The sequence below is a fragment of the Chaetodon auriga genome, chromosome 8, assembly GCF_051107435.1.
Source record: "Chaetodon auriga isolate fChaAug3 chromosome 8, fChaAug3.hap1, whole genome shotgun sequence".
NCBI lineage: Eukaryota > Metazoa > Chordata > Actinopteri > Chaetodontiformes > Chaetodontidae > Chaetodon > Chaetodon auriga.
In genome coordinates, this window is record NC_135081.1 from 20,184,742 (window position 1) to 20,201,198 (window position 16,457).

The 16,457-nt window shown below is 41.4% G+C and overlaps 1 protein-coding gene across 1 annotated transcript; it reads left to right on the plus strand.

Annotated features, from left to right (window-relative positions):
* The first annotated feature begins 1,930 nt into the window (after positions 1–1,930).
* On the plus strand, positions 1,931–13,156 carry LOC143325311 (neurexophilin-1). Its single transcript, XM_076738309.1, has 2 exons — positions 1,931–2,228; positions 12,349–13,156. The coding sequence occupies exons 1-2, from the start codon at positions 2,154–2,156 to the stop codon at positions 13,132–13,134; spliced, it is 861 nt and encodes a 286-aa protein (XP_076594424.1). The 5' UTR covers positions 1,931–2,153; the 3' UTR covers positions 13,135–13,156.
* Positions 13,157–16,457: the final 3,301 nt, after the last annotated feature.

The window sequence follows — 16,457 nt, forward strand, 5'->3', positions numbered from 1 at the left end:
TGGCCAAAAATGATGGAAACACGACTGTGTGTGTGTGTGTGTGTGTGTTCATGTATTACTCACATTGTGGGGACTCACCTTACTTAAGGGGACAAAATGCAGGTTCCCACAGTGTTGATCATTAGATTTGGATGAAGATTTGAGTTAAGGTAAAGGCTTAGGGTAAGGTTTTGGTAGAAGCTGAGGTGGGTGCTTGGCTTGGTAAGGGTTAGGTTTAGGTTAAGGTAAAGTTAGGGTTAGCCAAGTAGTGGTTATTGTTAGGGTTTGGGTAAGTCTCCAGGAAATGAATGTTAGTCTGTGTAATGTGCCCAGAAGTGATGAAAACCTATCATGTGTTTTTTTTGTGTGTGTGTGTGTGTGTGTGTGTGTGTGTAGATTATGGGATGTTTAAGGTGCTTTCAGGGTCACTCCACTATTTTACACCCCCTTGTCTTTTCAGTAACAAAGGAAACACAGAGACTGTCAACACGCTGACTTTCCATCCTCTGCTCTTCCTTTGTCACTGTTTTCTCTCCTGCACCTGCATCAGACTGGGATTGGTTGTGCCCACTTCTCAGTTATCTTTTTTTTTTTTCTTTTTGCCACGTCAGTTTAGTAGTGATGATTATTACCTTTCAGCCACTGGAAATGTGTCACGGAGGAGTTTTGTCAGACCAGAAATAAAGTATTCAGCTGGCCTCAGTGGAGGAAATCTGAATCCACATTTTTTAACCAGAAGCTACATTACAAATTGGGAACATGGAGTTTTGAAGATGTGTGTTTACAGGCTATAGATGCCACTGCATTGCATTATGGGAAGTGTAGGATTCAATGTTTTTGAAACTTAGACGCATTTAAACGATATAAAGTTTCTAATTTGTTGTCCTTCAAGCACAAACTTTAAAGAAGTGCAATAATAAATCACTGAAATCCTCTTTGATGAAGATGTTCATTACTGACTGAGTTTGTATTTGATGGTGAACTTTAAAAAACCTTATTATCATAAACGCATGTCATTATTTTTTCAAGCACAAATTTGACTCTTACTGCTGCTTTTGAATGTCGACTGTAGGTGAGTTTGGTCACTGTATGGAACAATTACATTCTGCACTTTTTGGCAGTTTGAGTTTTTTGATTATTAAATGATTAAATAATTAGTAAATTAATTCTTTTTTGTTTGTGTGACCAAAAAAAATGTCAAGTATATTAGCATTGTTATTTAGCTCAAAAACTTAAATGTTAAACTTTTGTCATTTCAGGTAAAAAGTAGCTTATCTTATCAACATGTACGAACAAGACAACTTTGCAAGACAATAACCCTAACACAAAATTTAAAAAAATCCTACAATAAAACCATAAAATGTTAAGTAAAATTGCGTCAATCCAATTTAAAAACTAGATTATAAAGACAGGTCCAGTTTGCCTTTCTAATATCCAGACAGATCCACAGTGTAAGAACTGCAGGAGGTCTCAGACACATGAGGAACATTTAAAAGAAAAGCCGAGAAGGACCTTAATGATCTGCAGGAACATGAAATGAAAAAGTTTTTCCGGTAATCCAGTAAAAAGAGAATTATCCCAACAGTCTAAAGGGCTCCAAGAGAGTATTTCAGCATCTTTCTGAGTGAAACAACGTTGACTGAAGGATGCTTTAATAGCCTCGTTAAAAAGAGAATTAAAGTCACAGTTTGTTATGAGCACAGTGTCCAACATGAACTCCTCCACGCACACTCAAAAAGCTCTAAACCTGATGTAGGAGAGGAGAGCCGCCACTAGATGGCAGCCCAGCACTACGCTCAAAGAAAAGTTGCTCCTCAAAAGTGTCTAATGTGAACCTCCTCCTCCTCTGCTCCCCCCTCCTCGCTCTCTGTTTGTGTCTCCATCCCTCCCCCGCTCTCCCTCTCTCTCTCTGAACCTCAGATATAAAACATCCTTCCTCTCTGACACTCGTGTACAAACACCTTGCTGCTCCCCACAGCGCCTCCAGACCTCCAACCACTAAACCCGTTGGAGCTGCCGACTTCTGACCCTCCTGAATGTGCCTGAGAAGCTCCATCTCTGCTCCCTCGCCTCAGGACCGCCTCCCTCACTCTTTATTCCTCCTCAAGTCCAGCAGCTGATAGCGGCTCGGTCAGAAGGAGGTTTTCAGCCGAGAAGATCAAGGACGGTTTGACATGAGGGGCGGCATGAAGACCACATGTCTTTGGGCTGCCGCTCTGCTGCTGCTGCTGCTGTCACTCATCTCTCTGGTGAGTTAAATGTCATTCTGATTTTCCGTCTTTCTAGTCTCACATCATTTTGTCTCACTGATGTTTGCACCTCTCCGGTAGGATTGAGGAATGTTTGCAAACAGAGGTTTTGATGAGTGACTTTCAGCTTCAGGAAGATTTTAGTCTGAATTTATGGCTGCAACATCTGAGAATGTGAAAAAAAAAAAAAAAAAAGGTTCTTCAGCTTCAGACTCCTCTTACATTTGTTTGTTTGCCTGTTTCTAGTCGACTTAAAGGCACGTTTTCCTTAAACCTCGCCACCACAAACCAGATTCCTAACTGCTGCATGCATCGCCTCATTAATATCTTCAGGAATTAACAAATGTCAGTGTGAACACAAGCTTCCCAAATCCCAAATCTGCATCTTGACAAATCCTCCCGCACACAGTCCCGCTGGATATTTCCCCCTCAGCACTATCCATTCAATCCTTATTTTGCATTTTCCCCTCCCTTCTCCCATTTACAGATGCAGCTCAATAAGAATGTATTTGACAGTACGGCGGAGAACAGCCTGAGCCCATTATGACAAACAGACCAGAATGCTCCTAACTCAATGCCTTGACAGTTTGTGACAACCCAATTCCTTTAATCCTTGCAGAGACAGTAACCCCTCACCCACTGATAAATCTGTCAACAAAGCAATCAACGGCGAACAGGAGCCACTCCTCTCTCCAACAAAAATTCCATAAACTTAATCCCTACAAACTTGACTGGCCCTAAAAAGCTCCCGTGGTGTTATCTGTGTTTAATTTGCATAGTGATGGAAAGAAGTCAATTACTATTAATTATTCTCTACAACTTAATACCCATTATCGAATTGAATTCACCGTCTTGAAAACCATAAACTCAATTTCACAGCTGACTAAGCGCACTAATCATTTCACCCCCCTTCCTTTTTTTTTTTTACTTTACGAAGCCTTCCTGCTCTGGAGGAACAGGAGGATTCTTCTCTTTCAGAAGAATGACATTAACTAACATGGATTCTCCTATTGTCCCACCATAAAGACAAACACTCGGCATTAAATATGTGACTTATATGTACAATAGCATCATGGTAGTGTGAGCTGATCTCGCAGCATCATTTGATGGGGGTGTTTTTTTCCAGACCAGGCTGCCAAATTGCTTCGCCATGCTTTAATGGGATGATCATAATTGTTTCGTACTTGGTGCATCCTAAGCTTTCGCCTGCAGCTCCTTCAACAGATTGACAGACCCATGGGAACCTCACAAACTTATTTTGGCCGCCTTTGAACCAAGTCGTGTGTGAAATAATATGATTATGCGTTTTTCCTCTGGGTAAGTTGAAAAACTGGTGGCTAGGGTTTTTTTTCCCTTCTCCCCCCACCTCCTCCTCCTCCACCTCCCTCTTCAAACTGCCCCGCTCTAATATCCCGCAGTCTGTCCGCGTACAGTATTTATCCTCCTCAGAAGTCATGGTAATAATTGTGCCCCGGCCTCTCAAAGCAGCGCTGCAGTGATAGGACTCGGCTTCATCCACAGCTGCCTGTGATGTCTTGACACACTTTGTGATTTGTCATCATCTCTGACCCCCCTCAGGTAACACTTTGATATCACTGCGAGAATATAGACCTAAACTCTTAGTGGGCGTCAAATGCCCTCAGTTGATCCATCAGCTCAACTTCGGGGGGAGCTCACAAGGCAAGACAAGTTAAATTCACTGTAAATGAGTATGACGACAATCATATCCCAAACGGCCCGTCGGAAAATGCGCTAAAAGACGGTTTCAACACACTAAAGAGTCTTAAAGCGGCTTCCTGTCTGGAGGAAGTGGCTCGAAATGGAAGCAGATATTTCATGGATTCATAAATTTCTTCTTGAATTGAAGCACAATTCCAAAAATGTTGCTCAACCTTTTTGACATAAACTCAACTGAAAACAGTACAAAGACAAAATATTTAATGTCTGACCTCATCAGCTTCATTGATTTTTTTGTATATATCTGCTTATTCTGAATCTGATGCAGCAACATGTTTCAAAGACTGGGAAAGATGTGGAATGCTCCAGAAACACCTGTTTGGAACATTCCACAAGTAAACAGGTTGATTGGTAACAGGTGAGAGTATCATGATATTGTTTAAAAGGAGCATCCTGGAAAGGCTCAGTCATTCACAAGTGAGGATGGAGAGAGGCTCACCACTTTGTGAACACATGATTGGATGAAGGATGTTACTACATGAGCTCATCAGCAAACACAGCTCGTTTGTAAATGACTGAAGTCTATTTTTATTTACGTTTCACACAGAGTCACAACTATTTTCTGGAATTGGGGTTGTGACTCATGGCATCCGAAAGTCATAAATTAGATTAAAATAAGCTTTTGCTGGGAGTGGTGGAGCGAAACGTTAGATCTCATACCCGAAAGGTCACAGGTTTGATCCCACAACAGCCACATGTCCCTCAGCCAAACGCTAACCCCTATTAGCTCCTCACACTTTAAGCCTCTCTGGATAAGAGCATCACTTTAATGCCTGAAATTTGAAAAAGTAAATAAACCCGCACAAACTTTTTGCAGTGTGCAAAAAAAAAAAAAAAAAAAAGAAAGAAAAAGAGAAAGACAACAACACTATTAATTTCTGGATGCTGCAGCTGAACTCTGAGCGCACGCCATCCAATCAAGGCTGCAGAGTGGCAGCTGAAATCTGCCATCAGCCGCTGCCTCTCGATTCCTACTGTTGAACTCCAACTGTCGCGCTCACAAATCCTCCCGCACAGCAGCCGCGGCATTCAGGTAAATGAAAACTGACACACACTTTCATTCTTCCTCGTAAGGTTTTGTGCACAGCCCACCGCCGAGTCATCTGGCTCCTCCGGTGGTTCTATTAAAGGTGGAATTTGTTGGCTCCTCGCTGGTCCAGCCCATAGAATATCCTCCCGAGGGAAGCCGGGCTTGTTTATCTTCCTGTTTCAAAGAGCGGACGCCTGCGCCTTATCACAGCCTCGCCAAGAGCAGATAGCATTTAGGTTTGTCCAACAGCCTGCCTATATGCAGCATCTGGCAATCTGAGAGTCGTTTCCTAAAGGACTCCTGCATACCGATGCTGTTTGTGTTATCTTGTCCAGGGATTCTGCCTCATACACCGAGTCTGGGAATAATATTAACAGACGGTTAATGGGGTTTGGGAGACTCCTTCATGACAAACTGAGGGTCGAAAAGTTGGATAAACTCTGAGACATGAAATGAAAGCCTCTGAATATGATTTGGAGATATGTTTGAGTGTCTTTGAATGACAAATACAGTATTTTATATATATTGCAAATGACATTTTTTTCTATTTTATTTGTACAAGGCTTTGACTGCCAGGAATTTCTGCAAGTTAGTGTATTTTCTTGTATTAAAGGGCCACTTCGCTGAGTTTTAGCCCGTCTCACAAACTGTGCAAATGGAGGCTGAAAGCCATTTTCCAGGCAGGTAGAGTCTAAAGATGCTTTTGTTTGAATTATGGGAAATGTAGGCGCTACAAGGATACTATGGATGGAAAAAAAATGGGGATATTTCGGCTTCTGCTGCTTTGTTTTTCACCTCTCACGAGTCTGTATGTGACTGCATGAAAGAGCAAAACTAAACTGATGTATTTTACTTTTATTTATCTTCTTTAAAGCCTCTGAAATGTCTCCATAACATTAAATATTCTGAATATACCAAAACGTGCAACAAAGTTAAACTTCAGGCAAACAAGCTAAAGTTCTAAGTATATTATTAGTATTATTATCATATAGTCAGAAACCAGATTTGACAGTGAAACAACCCGTTGCTCAATTCCAATTGGTGCACAGAATTAACGTTTTCCAACTGAGCCCCACCCACTCTAACCCAGTGAGAGGAGCTCAGAGAAAAACAGAAATCAGAAAAACTAATCTCTTAAAGTCTGACACTGATTAAGAAAATAAGTTCCCACTGCTTTTAAATCTGAGCCAAAGACACAAGAAACCCAAACCGGTGAAATAACATCAGCATCAGAAAGTTTTTTCTAGCTTCACTAGTTTTCAGGTGCAGCTGTCGAGCTTCAAGCAGGCCGCCGCATGTTTCCGTTAAAGCTCCTCAACCAAGTTTGAAAGGATGAGAAGAAATTCAGTTTTTCTTACCGTCGACAAATCGCACAAAAAGCTTAAAACCAACAACGCGTTAGCTCGTCTTGTAACCTTTCCCGACTTCCCTGTCTGTGGCACTCAGCCTCAAGCCCATTGGGTCTCTGTGAAGACATAAATCTTCAAAAGTGGGTCACTAATATAGACTTTGATTTTTTTTAGAAAAAGCTCAGTCATTTCCTACAGGAGCCGAACTCTGCGGCTTCAGTGAACGTTACTCAAACTGGAGTAAAAAGTACATTTGTTCAGGACTATTTTTAGAGGCAGATTAATACACATTTGATGCTCCAAGCGAGTATTTACAGCTAGACAGTACACAGTGTGTTGGATGGAGTGTGTGTGTGTGTGTGTGTGTGTTCATGCTAATGAAGGAACATGTCAGCCGGTGCGACTGTGAGGCTCTCTGATGTGTTTTTAATCGTTTCTGGACAACAGAAGAAGAAGAAGTTTCACCAGGCTCTGATAAACACACACACTTGTTTGCAGACACATTCAGTTCTGGCTTTGATCGTTTTCATGGGATTTGTTGACCGAAAGCAAGAGAAAATCACTTCAGGAGTCTGATAATAGATTTTCTTATTGTGCCGAATATGAAAGCAACGGCTGGCAGGAAATTAAAATATCTAAAAAACAGCCGCATGATAACGTCACAGATAAACAGCTGCTGTTTTTTCTTTCTGATAGTTTCTGTGGAAAAGAAGCGTTTCCATTGTGATCATTTGTTCCCAGAACACGATACAGGATTTACCTTTTTGTGGGCGTTAATCTTAAAGGATTAAGTTTGTACATGTTTTTCTATTTTTTTACATTTTCTAATATTTGTACTGTTTCTCTCTTTGTACCATTTTATAGGAATAGTTCATTCATGGATTCTATTTTGCTTAATTGTTGTGATGACGTAGATCTTAATAATAATAATAATAATAATAATAATAATATTTCTTTATATGGCACTGATCAGAATCACCGATTACAAAGTGTTCTTATCTTTTCTATATTTTTATCGTAAATATTTCCATCAGGTGTCCCCTTGTGGAGACGGTGTCCAGCAGCGCTCTGATTGGTCCACTCTGACTCTATAATCATGCAGATCACAGCCGGCTGAGTTACGGTGTTTGTGTCCATGTGACGGCTGCAGCTGATCACTTTTATCCATTATTGATTCATCTGAAGATTATTTTCACGATTAACAGATTTTGGTTTATAAAATATCAGAAAATGGTGAAAAATGGTTGTTCTAATTTCCTAAATCTCAAGTTGATGCCTTCGAATTGCTCATTTTGTCCGACCAACAGTCCAAAATCGAAACAATTAGCAAAATAGCTGCGGACTAATTTTCAGCTAATCATTTAATTTACTAATTATTTCAGTTGAAGATCAAAACGTTGTTCTGTTAAATTAAATTGAGTGCGGTGTGCAGATTTTTTGTGTGACTTTTATTTACTTCACAGATAAACAATTTAGAAAAACACATTGAGCATTTGGAATAAATGAGCTAAAACGTGTGAAATCACTGGTTGAGTCCTTCAGCTCTCAACCTGGAGGTTTGGACCCTTCCACTGATTCATCACAGATGATTAATAGGAGTAAAAAAAAGACATCTTTGCTTTTTTTCTGGTGAAATACTGAATAATTTCATCTTTCATCTCTTTAAATATTCAAATGAATTAATCTGAGAAATTTCACAGACATATGAAACGTGTGACGAACGATCGCACGAAGGCTTTGCTTCATCATCACAGACAGAAAGAACGACTGAAATCAAACAGCACAATTAAAGTCAATTAACTGCTAAATAAATTTAACTCTGAGCCGTGGATGATATAGTTTGTCCTTTATTTGATATTCAATAAAATCCAATATTGACAGAGCAATATCTGTTAAACCCAAAGTTATCAAAGTGTGACTGTTGACCTTTACGCTGCCATGTTTGTTTTTCTCCTGTCCTTTATACCACAACACCTTCCCTCTTTCCTCTCTGCACTATCTGTTTCAGACACAGTCATGCATCACACACACACACACACACACACACACACACACACACACACACACACACACACTCTTTCTTTGTGCCTTGCTTGCATGTTTTTGAAGCTGGCGAGAGGTAAATCTTGGCCCTCCGAGTGTTGCTGCAGTCAGTCGGGGTGTTCTGGATATAAACGTTGCTTCAGTCAGGACTGCCTCTGATCTGCCTAATCTCCCCGGGCTGGATTACAGGTTGGGCTCTAATCCGTGAAGTGGGGTCTCCGTGAATGTGCCTCTGAGTGCTCTAATCCAGAGACTGTCAGGTGCTTTAGATGAAAGCTAATTGCATGTCACAGTTTGGGGACCAAACAGAACGCCGGTGACAACAGAACAAGTCTCCACAACAAGGACTCGGGTCTGATGAGGACTGGGCATGAACTTCAGATGTGCTGTTTAATTTTGATAATCTCGGGAGAAAACAGTGAAGAAATCCCTCCACAAAAAAAAAAAAAAAAAAGTGATTCCAGCAGCGCCTTCTCGTACGGGATGATTCAGAACATGAGGCTGCAGAAAATGAAGGTGCTTCTCATCTGAACTGACAAAATGATGAATCCTAAACCGTCCGAGTCCTGAACCTGCGTTGTTTGTCCTCTCATCTCCACCTTAAAATGTTACATCCGCACACAAACAGTCACTAATTAGCCTGACAGTCACTTAAACCAGCTTAAAGCGCTTTCCTAATATCCCTTGATCTGGTTTCGGGACTCCATTGAGAATGAAACCCAGTTACTGAGAAGCCTCAGTAATTACTGCGCTACGAAAATGAGATTTCATTTGATCATTAGAGACTAAAGTCTTTTCACAACTCAGAGGAGAAACGTTGATGTAAAACACAGTTTGGACCGCAGGTCAAAGGTCATTTAGAGATCATTTGTGTACTACTGATCATTGCAAACGTGTAAAACTGAATTCACGTTTAAACTCACAAGAGATCAGGAATAAGAAGTCCATTTAACTAACCTGGTCCAGAGACTGCACCATGTGGGTTTTCTCTTTCCTACTAAACACAGCGTCAAAACAATGTTATGTACTGAATGATAATCACAAACAGTATTTTTCAGACTCTGGAGGTAAGATACTGAGCCTCAGTTTAAGTTTAGTGAGCTCACTGCTGTCGTGCGTATGGAGAAAGTTCGATATGGCATGAAGTCTTAACAAAGTTTCAGATATTTGGCAGCCATTTTTGGATATCCTTGCTCAGTATGAGGCTGAACCCGACCAGAAACACACCCCACAGCGCGCCGTCCACCTCTCTCATTGTACTTGTGATGCAGCAGTGTCATTCATTTCTTCGTTACATTTCTTTTTTTAATCCTTTGTTTCACTTTGTTTTTTGACATGTTTCTGTTTTTTTGTGCTGCAGTATGGAAAATCCCAATAAAAATATCATAAAATAAGAAAGAAATCCATTTAACCAAAGCCTTTGATTTTTAACAGAAGTTCACATAATATTTGACCGACTAAAACACTAATGTTAATGTAGTGAAATTATCTGCTGTATAATCCTATAAAAATGTGTTTATTTGAACCCTTTTCACTTTTAAATGAAAATAAACAGCTGAAACAAGCTGAAACCTTAAACATCATTAAACCCAAGAATAAAAACTGAGCTATAATGTCATAATCGACTTTATAGCCGCTTGGCTGAGAGTCTATAAGATACTGTTTCACTGCTACTTTTACATCCTAAGGAGCTTTATGTTTGACTATAATGGTGCCAATAAATCCTGAACAGGAAGCCTCCCTCATCCTCACACTCACTTTATCTTTTTACAATACATCACCAGTGAGGCAACATGGCAGACTTTTGTTTCCAGCGATGGAAGACAAAAGGTGGTGTTCATTAATACAGTTTAACTGCCCCACTGCGCCAGGAAACCGCTGAAATTCATATTTCTCTTCAGCTCGTCACTACAAACATTCTGCACTGAAGGTCCTGCAGCTTCCTTTTCCTCTTTAAAACCAACCAGCTACACAGATTTGGCGATCTCCAAATGGTTTCTGGGTTTAAAGGCTTTGATTTCACTCCGTGTAACATGTTGCAGTTAAAAAACGCTCAGACTGCATTCCTGAATTCAGAGAGAAGGAAAGATAACTGAGCCAAAGTCTCCACGATGTCACTAATGGTTCATCCAAGTCAGGTCATTCATCATCGAGGCCTCGTCAAAACAACTTGAGGCCATCTTTTCAAGCTCCTCCACTCTGAAGTTCATGAAATGAACGCCAGCCTCACTCAAAGATCCTGCAACAGTTTACTCAGCGAGCTCCAGACACGCTGACCTACAGTGCTACAATGTCATTCAGTGAACTTTCTGAATGAGAGACCTTATTTTCAGAGTATCGATTGGGGGGCGAAGGTACAAAATGTAAACGCTTCGACCAGATAGATCTGCTGTCACGTTCATCAGCCCGGGTTTGGACATCACTGTCACGGGCCTCTGCGGGGTTCACGGGGAATCTTCTCTCATCTGTGTGATTGTTAGAGAGGAGACGCAGACCGAATCATCAATCATCCATTCAGGCCACATTCAGCAGGTAATAGTCTGCTGTTGCATCACGTCTGTGCCTGAGAAGCGCTTCATTCATCTCGATGTATGGCAGGAATGCCCTTAATCTTGATTAGGACGCCACACACACGACGGTTCACACGCTGTAAGAGTCAGTTACAGCGTGAGCACCATTTGTTATAGGTGCTGACATGCTGATGGTGGACACATCATCTCTATTTGACGTTGTCCTACTGCTACTGCTGTTAGTTCGCAGGATATCCTACAAACGCGTCAATAGATTTCAACTTCAGAGCACTCAGCATGCACATGTCCACCCAACACTAATGTCAGGCAGAATGCCGACACTAAACAATTCTACAAAGACCTGGATTACGCTTAATGAAAACATTTTAAAAACTTTTCTACAATATCCTGGCATGGCATCTACGGTGAAATTAAGGTTTGGGTCTGTCTGAGTCTGTGTTTTCAGCAAATAAACTAAGAAAAACTGAGCAGGAAACAGCAAACATTAATCACTGGACTGCTACAAGATGCACCTTCAATCTGATTAATGACATACTGCAAACACATCCACCTTCCAGAATCCACACACTCAGTTTCTACATCACTAATTATAGATCACGTTGATTCCTGCAGTGGAACATTAGCAATGGATGTAATCTGTAAATTGTTAAATTGATGGAATTTGAAAGGGATCCTGGTTTGTGGAGGATTAAAGTTCCAGTGTCTGGGATTTAATGACATCTAGTGGTGATTTTTGACGAATGACATCTCATATTGTTATCCTGTAATTCATTGCCAAGTTCTGGGAGGCGTGACTGAGATAAACTCTCTAAAACATTTTGTCATCACACTCACAAATCAGCTGGAAGCAATTCTACAAAATTTGACAACATTTCGCACTTAGCTGGTGCTATAGCAACATGATCGATTTAAGTTATTTGTAATCAGACTGCATTGTTTGTCCATAGACTCCATCAGCAGGACGACATCTTTTGTCTGAGCTCTTTAAAATGATGCTATGGTTACTGTTTGGTTAGGATCGATTGACTTGGTTATTGTTGGGAAACATTGCAGTAAAGAGTTAAAATTACAACTGTGAAGGTCTGAGAACTTAAGCTGATACCAAACTATTTCTTCTCTTGGTGCAGGTGAACAAGAGTCATACTTCCTACGGCTGCTTTGTCACTTCAATGTAAACATGTGCTGTTTTGGGGAATTTGCTGAAATGACTGATGCGGTAGTTTAAATGCACATTTCATCCTGCCTCACATCTGACACCACATGTACTGTGATGAAATTCCAGATCCAGAAGCAGATAAAATGTTTGCAATATCTTTTAGAAATGTCAAATTTAGAGACATTTTCTAGAAAGTTTGTGTAGCCTTGTTGAAGGAACGAACTCTGAGTGCTTGATTTTTGTCAGTAATGGGGATTTTTGTTTGTGCTTCCAGGCTAACAGTGCTGATTCAGGTAATTCGGATTTGAGAGAGAGCTCAAAACCCAAATTGAAGACCTACTGGACGGAGAGCAGCAAGGCCTTCTCCATCAGCCGTCTGCTGTCCCAGACCCTCTATGGCAAAGAGAACTTCACCTCTCTGGACCTGAACTACGACGAAGTCGACTCGTACTCTAAACGGGAGCAGTGGAACTGGCTTTACAACGTTTCAAACCCGCGTGATCCTCGATCAAGGACGAAACGGAGGCCCATCGTCAAGACCGGCAAGTTCAAGAAGATGTTCGGTTGGGGTGATTTCCATTCCAACATCAAGACGGTGAAGCTCAATCTTCTCATTACTGGAAAAATCGTGGATCACGGCAACGGGACCTTCAGCGTCTACTTCCGCCACAACTCGACCGGCCAGGGCAACGTGTCTGTGGGACTCGTTCCACCGACAAAAGCTGTGGAGTTCCAGGTCCACCAGCAGCACCAGCAGTACCACCACCATCACCACCAGCAGCAGCAGACGGCCCTGGAGACCAAGGACACTAAGCTATTCAACTGCAGGGTGGAGTACGAGAAGGTGGAGAAGGGCACCAGGAACTCGCTGTGTGCCCACGACCCCTCGCAGAGCTGCCCGCAGGAGCAGACCCAGAGCCACGTGTCCTGGCTGTGCTCCAAGCCCTTTAAAGTCATCTGCATCTTCATCACCTTCTACAGCACCGACTACAAGCTGGTGCAGAAGGTGTGCCCAGATTACAACTACCACAGTGACACCCCGTACCTCCCCACCGGGTGATCACATGACCAGATGAGGAGGGGGGCAAAAAGATGCAGGGACAAGCTGCGGGTCCTGAGCGGTGTCAGATTATTTGAATGAAAATGGAGTCAAGACACTTCAAACCTGAGATGTTGACAGGCATTAATACAGCTAACATATCCTTACCACAAGACTGATATCGCTCCAATGAACAGACCTACCCCGAGGTCATTATGAGAGCATTTAGGGAAGCATTTATAGGCTTGCAATACTCATATTATATGCATAGCTGCTTGCATCGAAAGGAAATTCCCAAGCCAACCGTTAAAATGTGCTGATTGTATTTATGTAAATATAGTGGATTTCACACAAAGACCAGAAAACAATTTTATTAATGTTTTCTCCTGCTAATTTAGTTGTTTATGTTGATCGTGTATTTCCGTCTCAATCATGCTTTCAGTCTTTTCCAATCAGTCTCTGGTAATCATCGCAAACACGTAAATGTCAATGCAAATAAGAAGAATCTGTCAGTATGCATTAGAGGGCATAATGGAAAAAGCAAACATACTTTGAGTGGTGTTGTTTTCTGCAGTGTGATTGTTAGAGTGAATATATCTCTCTGATATTGTTGTTGGAATCTCGTCCGTGTCCGTGCATGAACCGAATGTGGTAAACAACTGAGTAACGTCCATCTATATTTTCATGTTATTGCAGCTGTCACAAACAATCTTCATCAAGTCACGGGAGAAAACGGAAAAAAAGTACTTCTATTTCAATTCTGTGTTATGTGTTAGCAATTTTAAGGCCACGAATAGCGTACGGTAAATGACACCAACGGAGGGCTCCCATCAGATCAAACATGAGCAAGTAAATGTTGCAATAAATAAATAAAACTTGCAAAAGACACACAAGATGACAGAGACACAGAGGATCATTTTGTGCACCGCTCCTAAAAAAAAAAAATCAAATATAACTGTGCTCCAATTCTGCTGTTTTCTCAGTACTGCATTTCCATTTCAGACATCTTAGTTTTATGACTTAGAACAAGTCCAGTATAATAAATTTCAACTCCTACATCACCAACATGACAAGCAGCCCGTAGTAAGAAGTGTCAGAGCCAGAGTGCCCCCGCAGTGTCCAAAAATAACCATCTGTACACACTGAAAGAATCATTTATATAGAAAAGTGCTAATAACGACAAAAAAAGGGTCAAAGGTGTTTGAAAATATTTTTAAAAAAAAATGAATATTAGAAGCAGAAGATGCAGATTTCCTGCAGTTCAACAGAGGCTGAAACAGAACAAACCGTTAAAATGTGAGATGTGATAAAATGTGGTTTCTTGCTCCAGAGGAGACGGGACATACATCACACAGCAGGCGCTAATCACACATTCCACCTATCAAACGCTCACACCTCTGGTTATCCAAAAAAAAAAAAAAAATCTGGATGAGACTAACACTGGCTGTTAATGATATTGGATGTTCCAATTGGCTATTAAACCTTCATTACATAAATTAGGAGCCAGTGGCTCCACGTGAAGCATTTAGAGGAAATGAACACAGTGTAAGTGGGAGCTCTGCAGAGTCAACACCATAGAAAGAATGAATTAAAGTGCCGATAGAAAACCTGTAAAAAAGAAAAAAAAAAGAGTCACAAATGTGCACCTAGGGGCACAATCACTGCTGTCTATTTGAATTCAGTGCTCTTTCACAGTGTATGCGATGGTATACGCAACACAGTAACTGCTAATGGCAGCCTGGATGACATCCAATATGCCAACATGGGGTGTATTTTCTGACAAGGCAGGCCAAAGAATGGGGGTCTGCCTGTGGGATGAGTGAGCATAAAGAGGAATTTATGATGTGGAGGAACTCGGCTGGCAGAAATCACTGGAAGCACCTGACTCGTAAATTGAGAGCATGTTTCTGTCACCGAGAAGAAGGAATGACTAATGTCTCAGATTGCTGTTTGGGCCAGTTCTTTCATCTCAATAAAGTGACTTTGATATCTCTCCCCCCCTACCCAAATGTGCCAGGGACAGTTTGTTCAGCTTCAAAGAATTAAAGCTGCACTTTGCTGAGACAATGCAGCCTCATTATGCACATAATCTTACAAGTGTAAACAGTCTGGCACAGAAGAGTTTGGTGTGAGAGATCTGGATCTGTTCCCGCTGAAGTCGTCTGGGGGGTGAAAGCAGCCCATCATGCTGCGTTCTGTTCAGTAATGACCACATATTACAGATGTGCTCACAAATATGACCTAAATATGAAAGGTGTTGAGTTCCCCTCAGCTCTATGGGGCAATTTAACACCTTTCAGCTCCTTGTTTTGGCTTCACGACCCTCAGCTTTGCTGTTTTGATTCACTCTCATCAGCGTCGCAGCTTATTTTAACCCAAAAGTCTCTGACAAACCCACCGCACGCTACCTGCCCAGCAGCAAACTACACACAGCCAGTTAAAGGCTCGCTGGTTTAGCAGCTACAGAGCCAGATGTTTCCCTTGGGAGCTGGTAGAAAGCAAATAAGCGTGAATATCCAACTTCCACTGGCCAGAAACACGTCTCCAAATGAAAAGTGACTGCTGTGTCTGCTGGAATTGTAAATAAGACATTAGCCATAGCAACTTTAAAGTGATAATTTATCAGTTTTGTGTTGACAAAAGATGAAAAATCTTCACTGTGTGTGTTTCTGATCGAAGAGTAATTGCAAAAAAGGAGCTGCTTTAGCCTTGTGTTTAAGAATAGTCCTGATTTAAAACCTTCAGCACCTGGAAATATGAATAATGTAGATTTAGCTGTTAAGTCTAGTATTAGTCCCTTTATTAAAACATCTGTCAATCATATTGGGAGGGACAGCAAGTTCCAGTTTTATGTTTTGGCTCCTAATCTTGTGTTAACTTTCAGATCACCGATTGTACCTTCAGTGCGACTCAATGGAAAGATTAAGCAGCGGGGATGTAGACGCGAGAGTTTTATAATTAAAACGTGGCTTTTCACAAATTAAATGCAAACCGATCTCAAATATCTCATAACCAAAATTCAGCTGCAGATCTCTTTTCTCGGAGACTAATTTGCACAAGCGGGAGAGGTTGGATTCATTCAGCTCCTCTTTCAACTCCACAATTGTTAAATTCCGTCCGTTTCAAAGCACCATTTTACCCGGCAACAAGAGAAACTGGCCGTCTCCTCGGAGAAAGCACCCGTTTAACGAGCTCAGCGTGTATGAATGAAAGCGACGGCATTACAACCCGGCAGTGTTTGGACTTCTGAGTTATCTTTGGGCCCAGATCTCCTCCCTCGGTTCAGCCGTCCTGGGCCGGAGCCATCCATGCCTGCCGTCTATCCCCTAGCTCGCCCACAATCC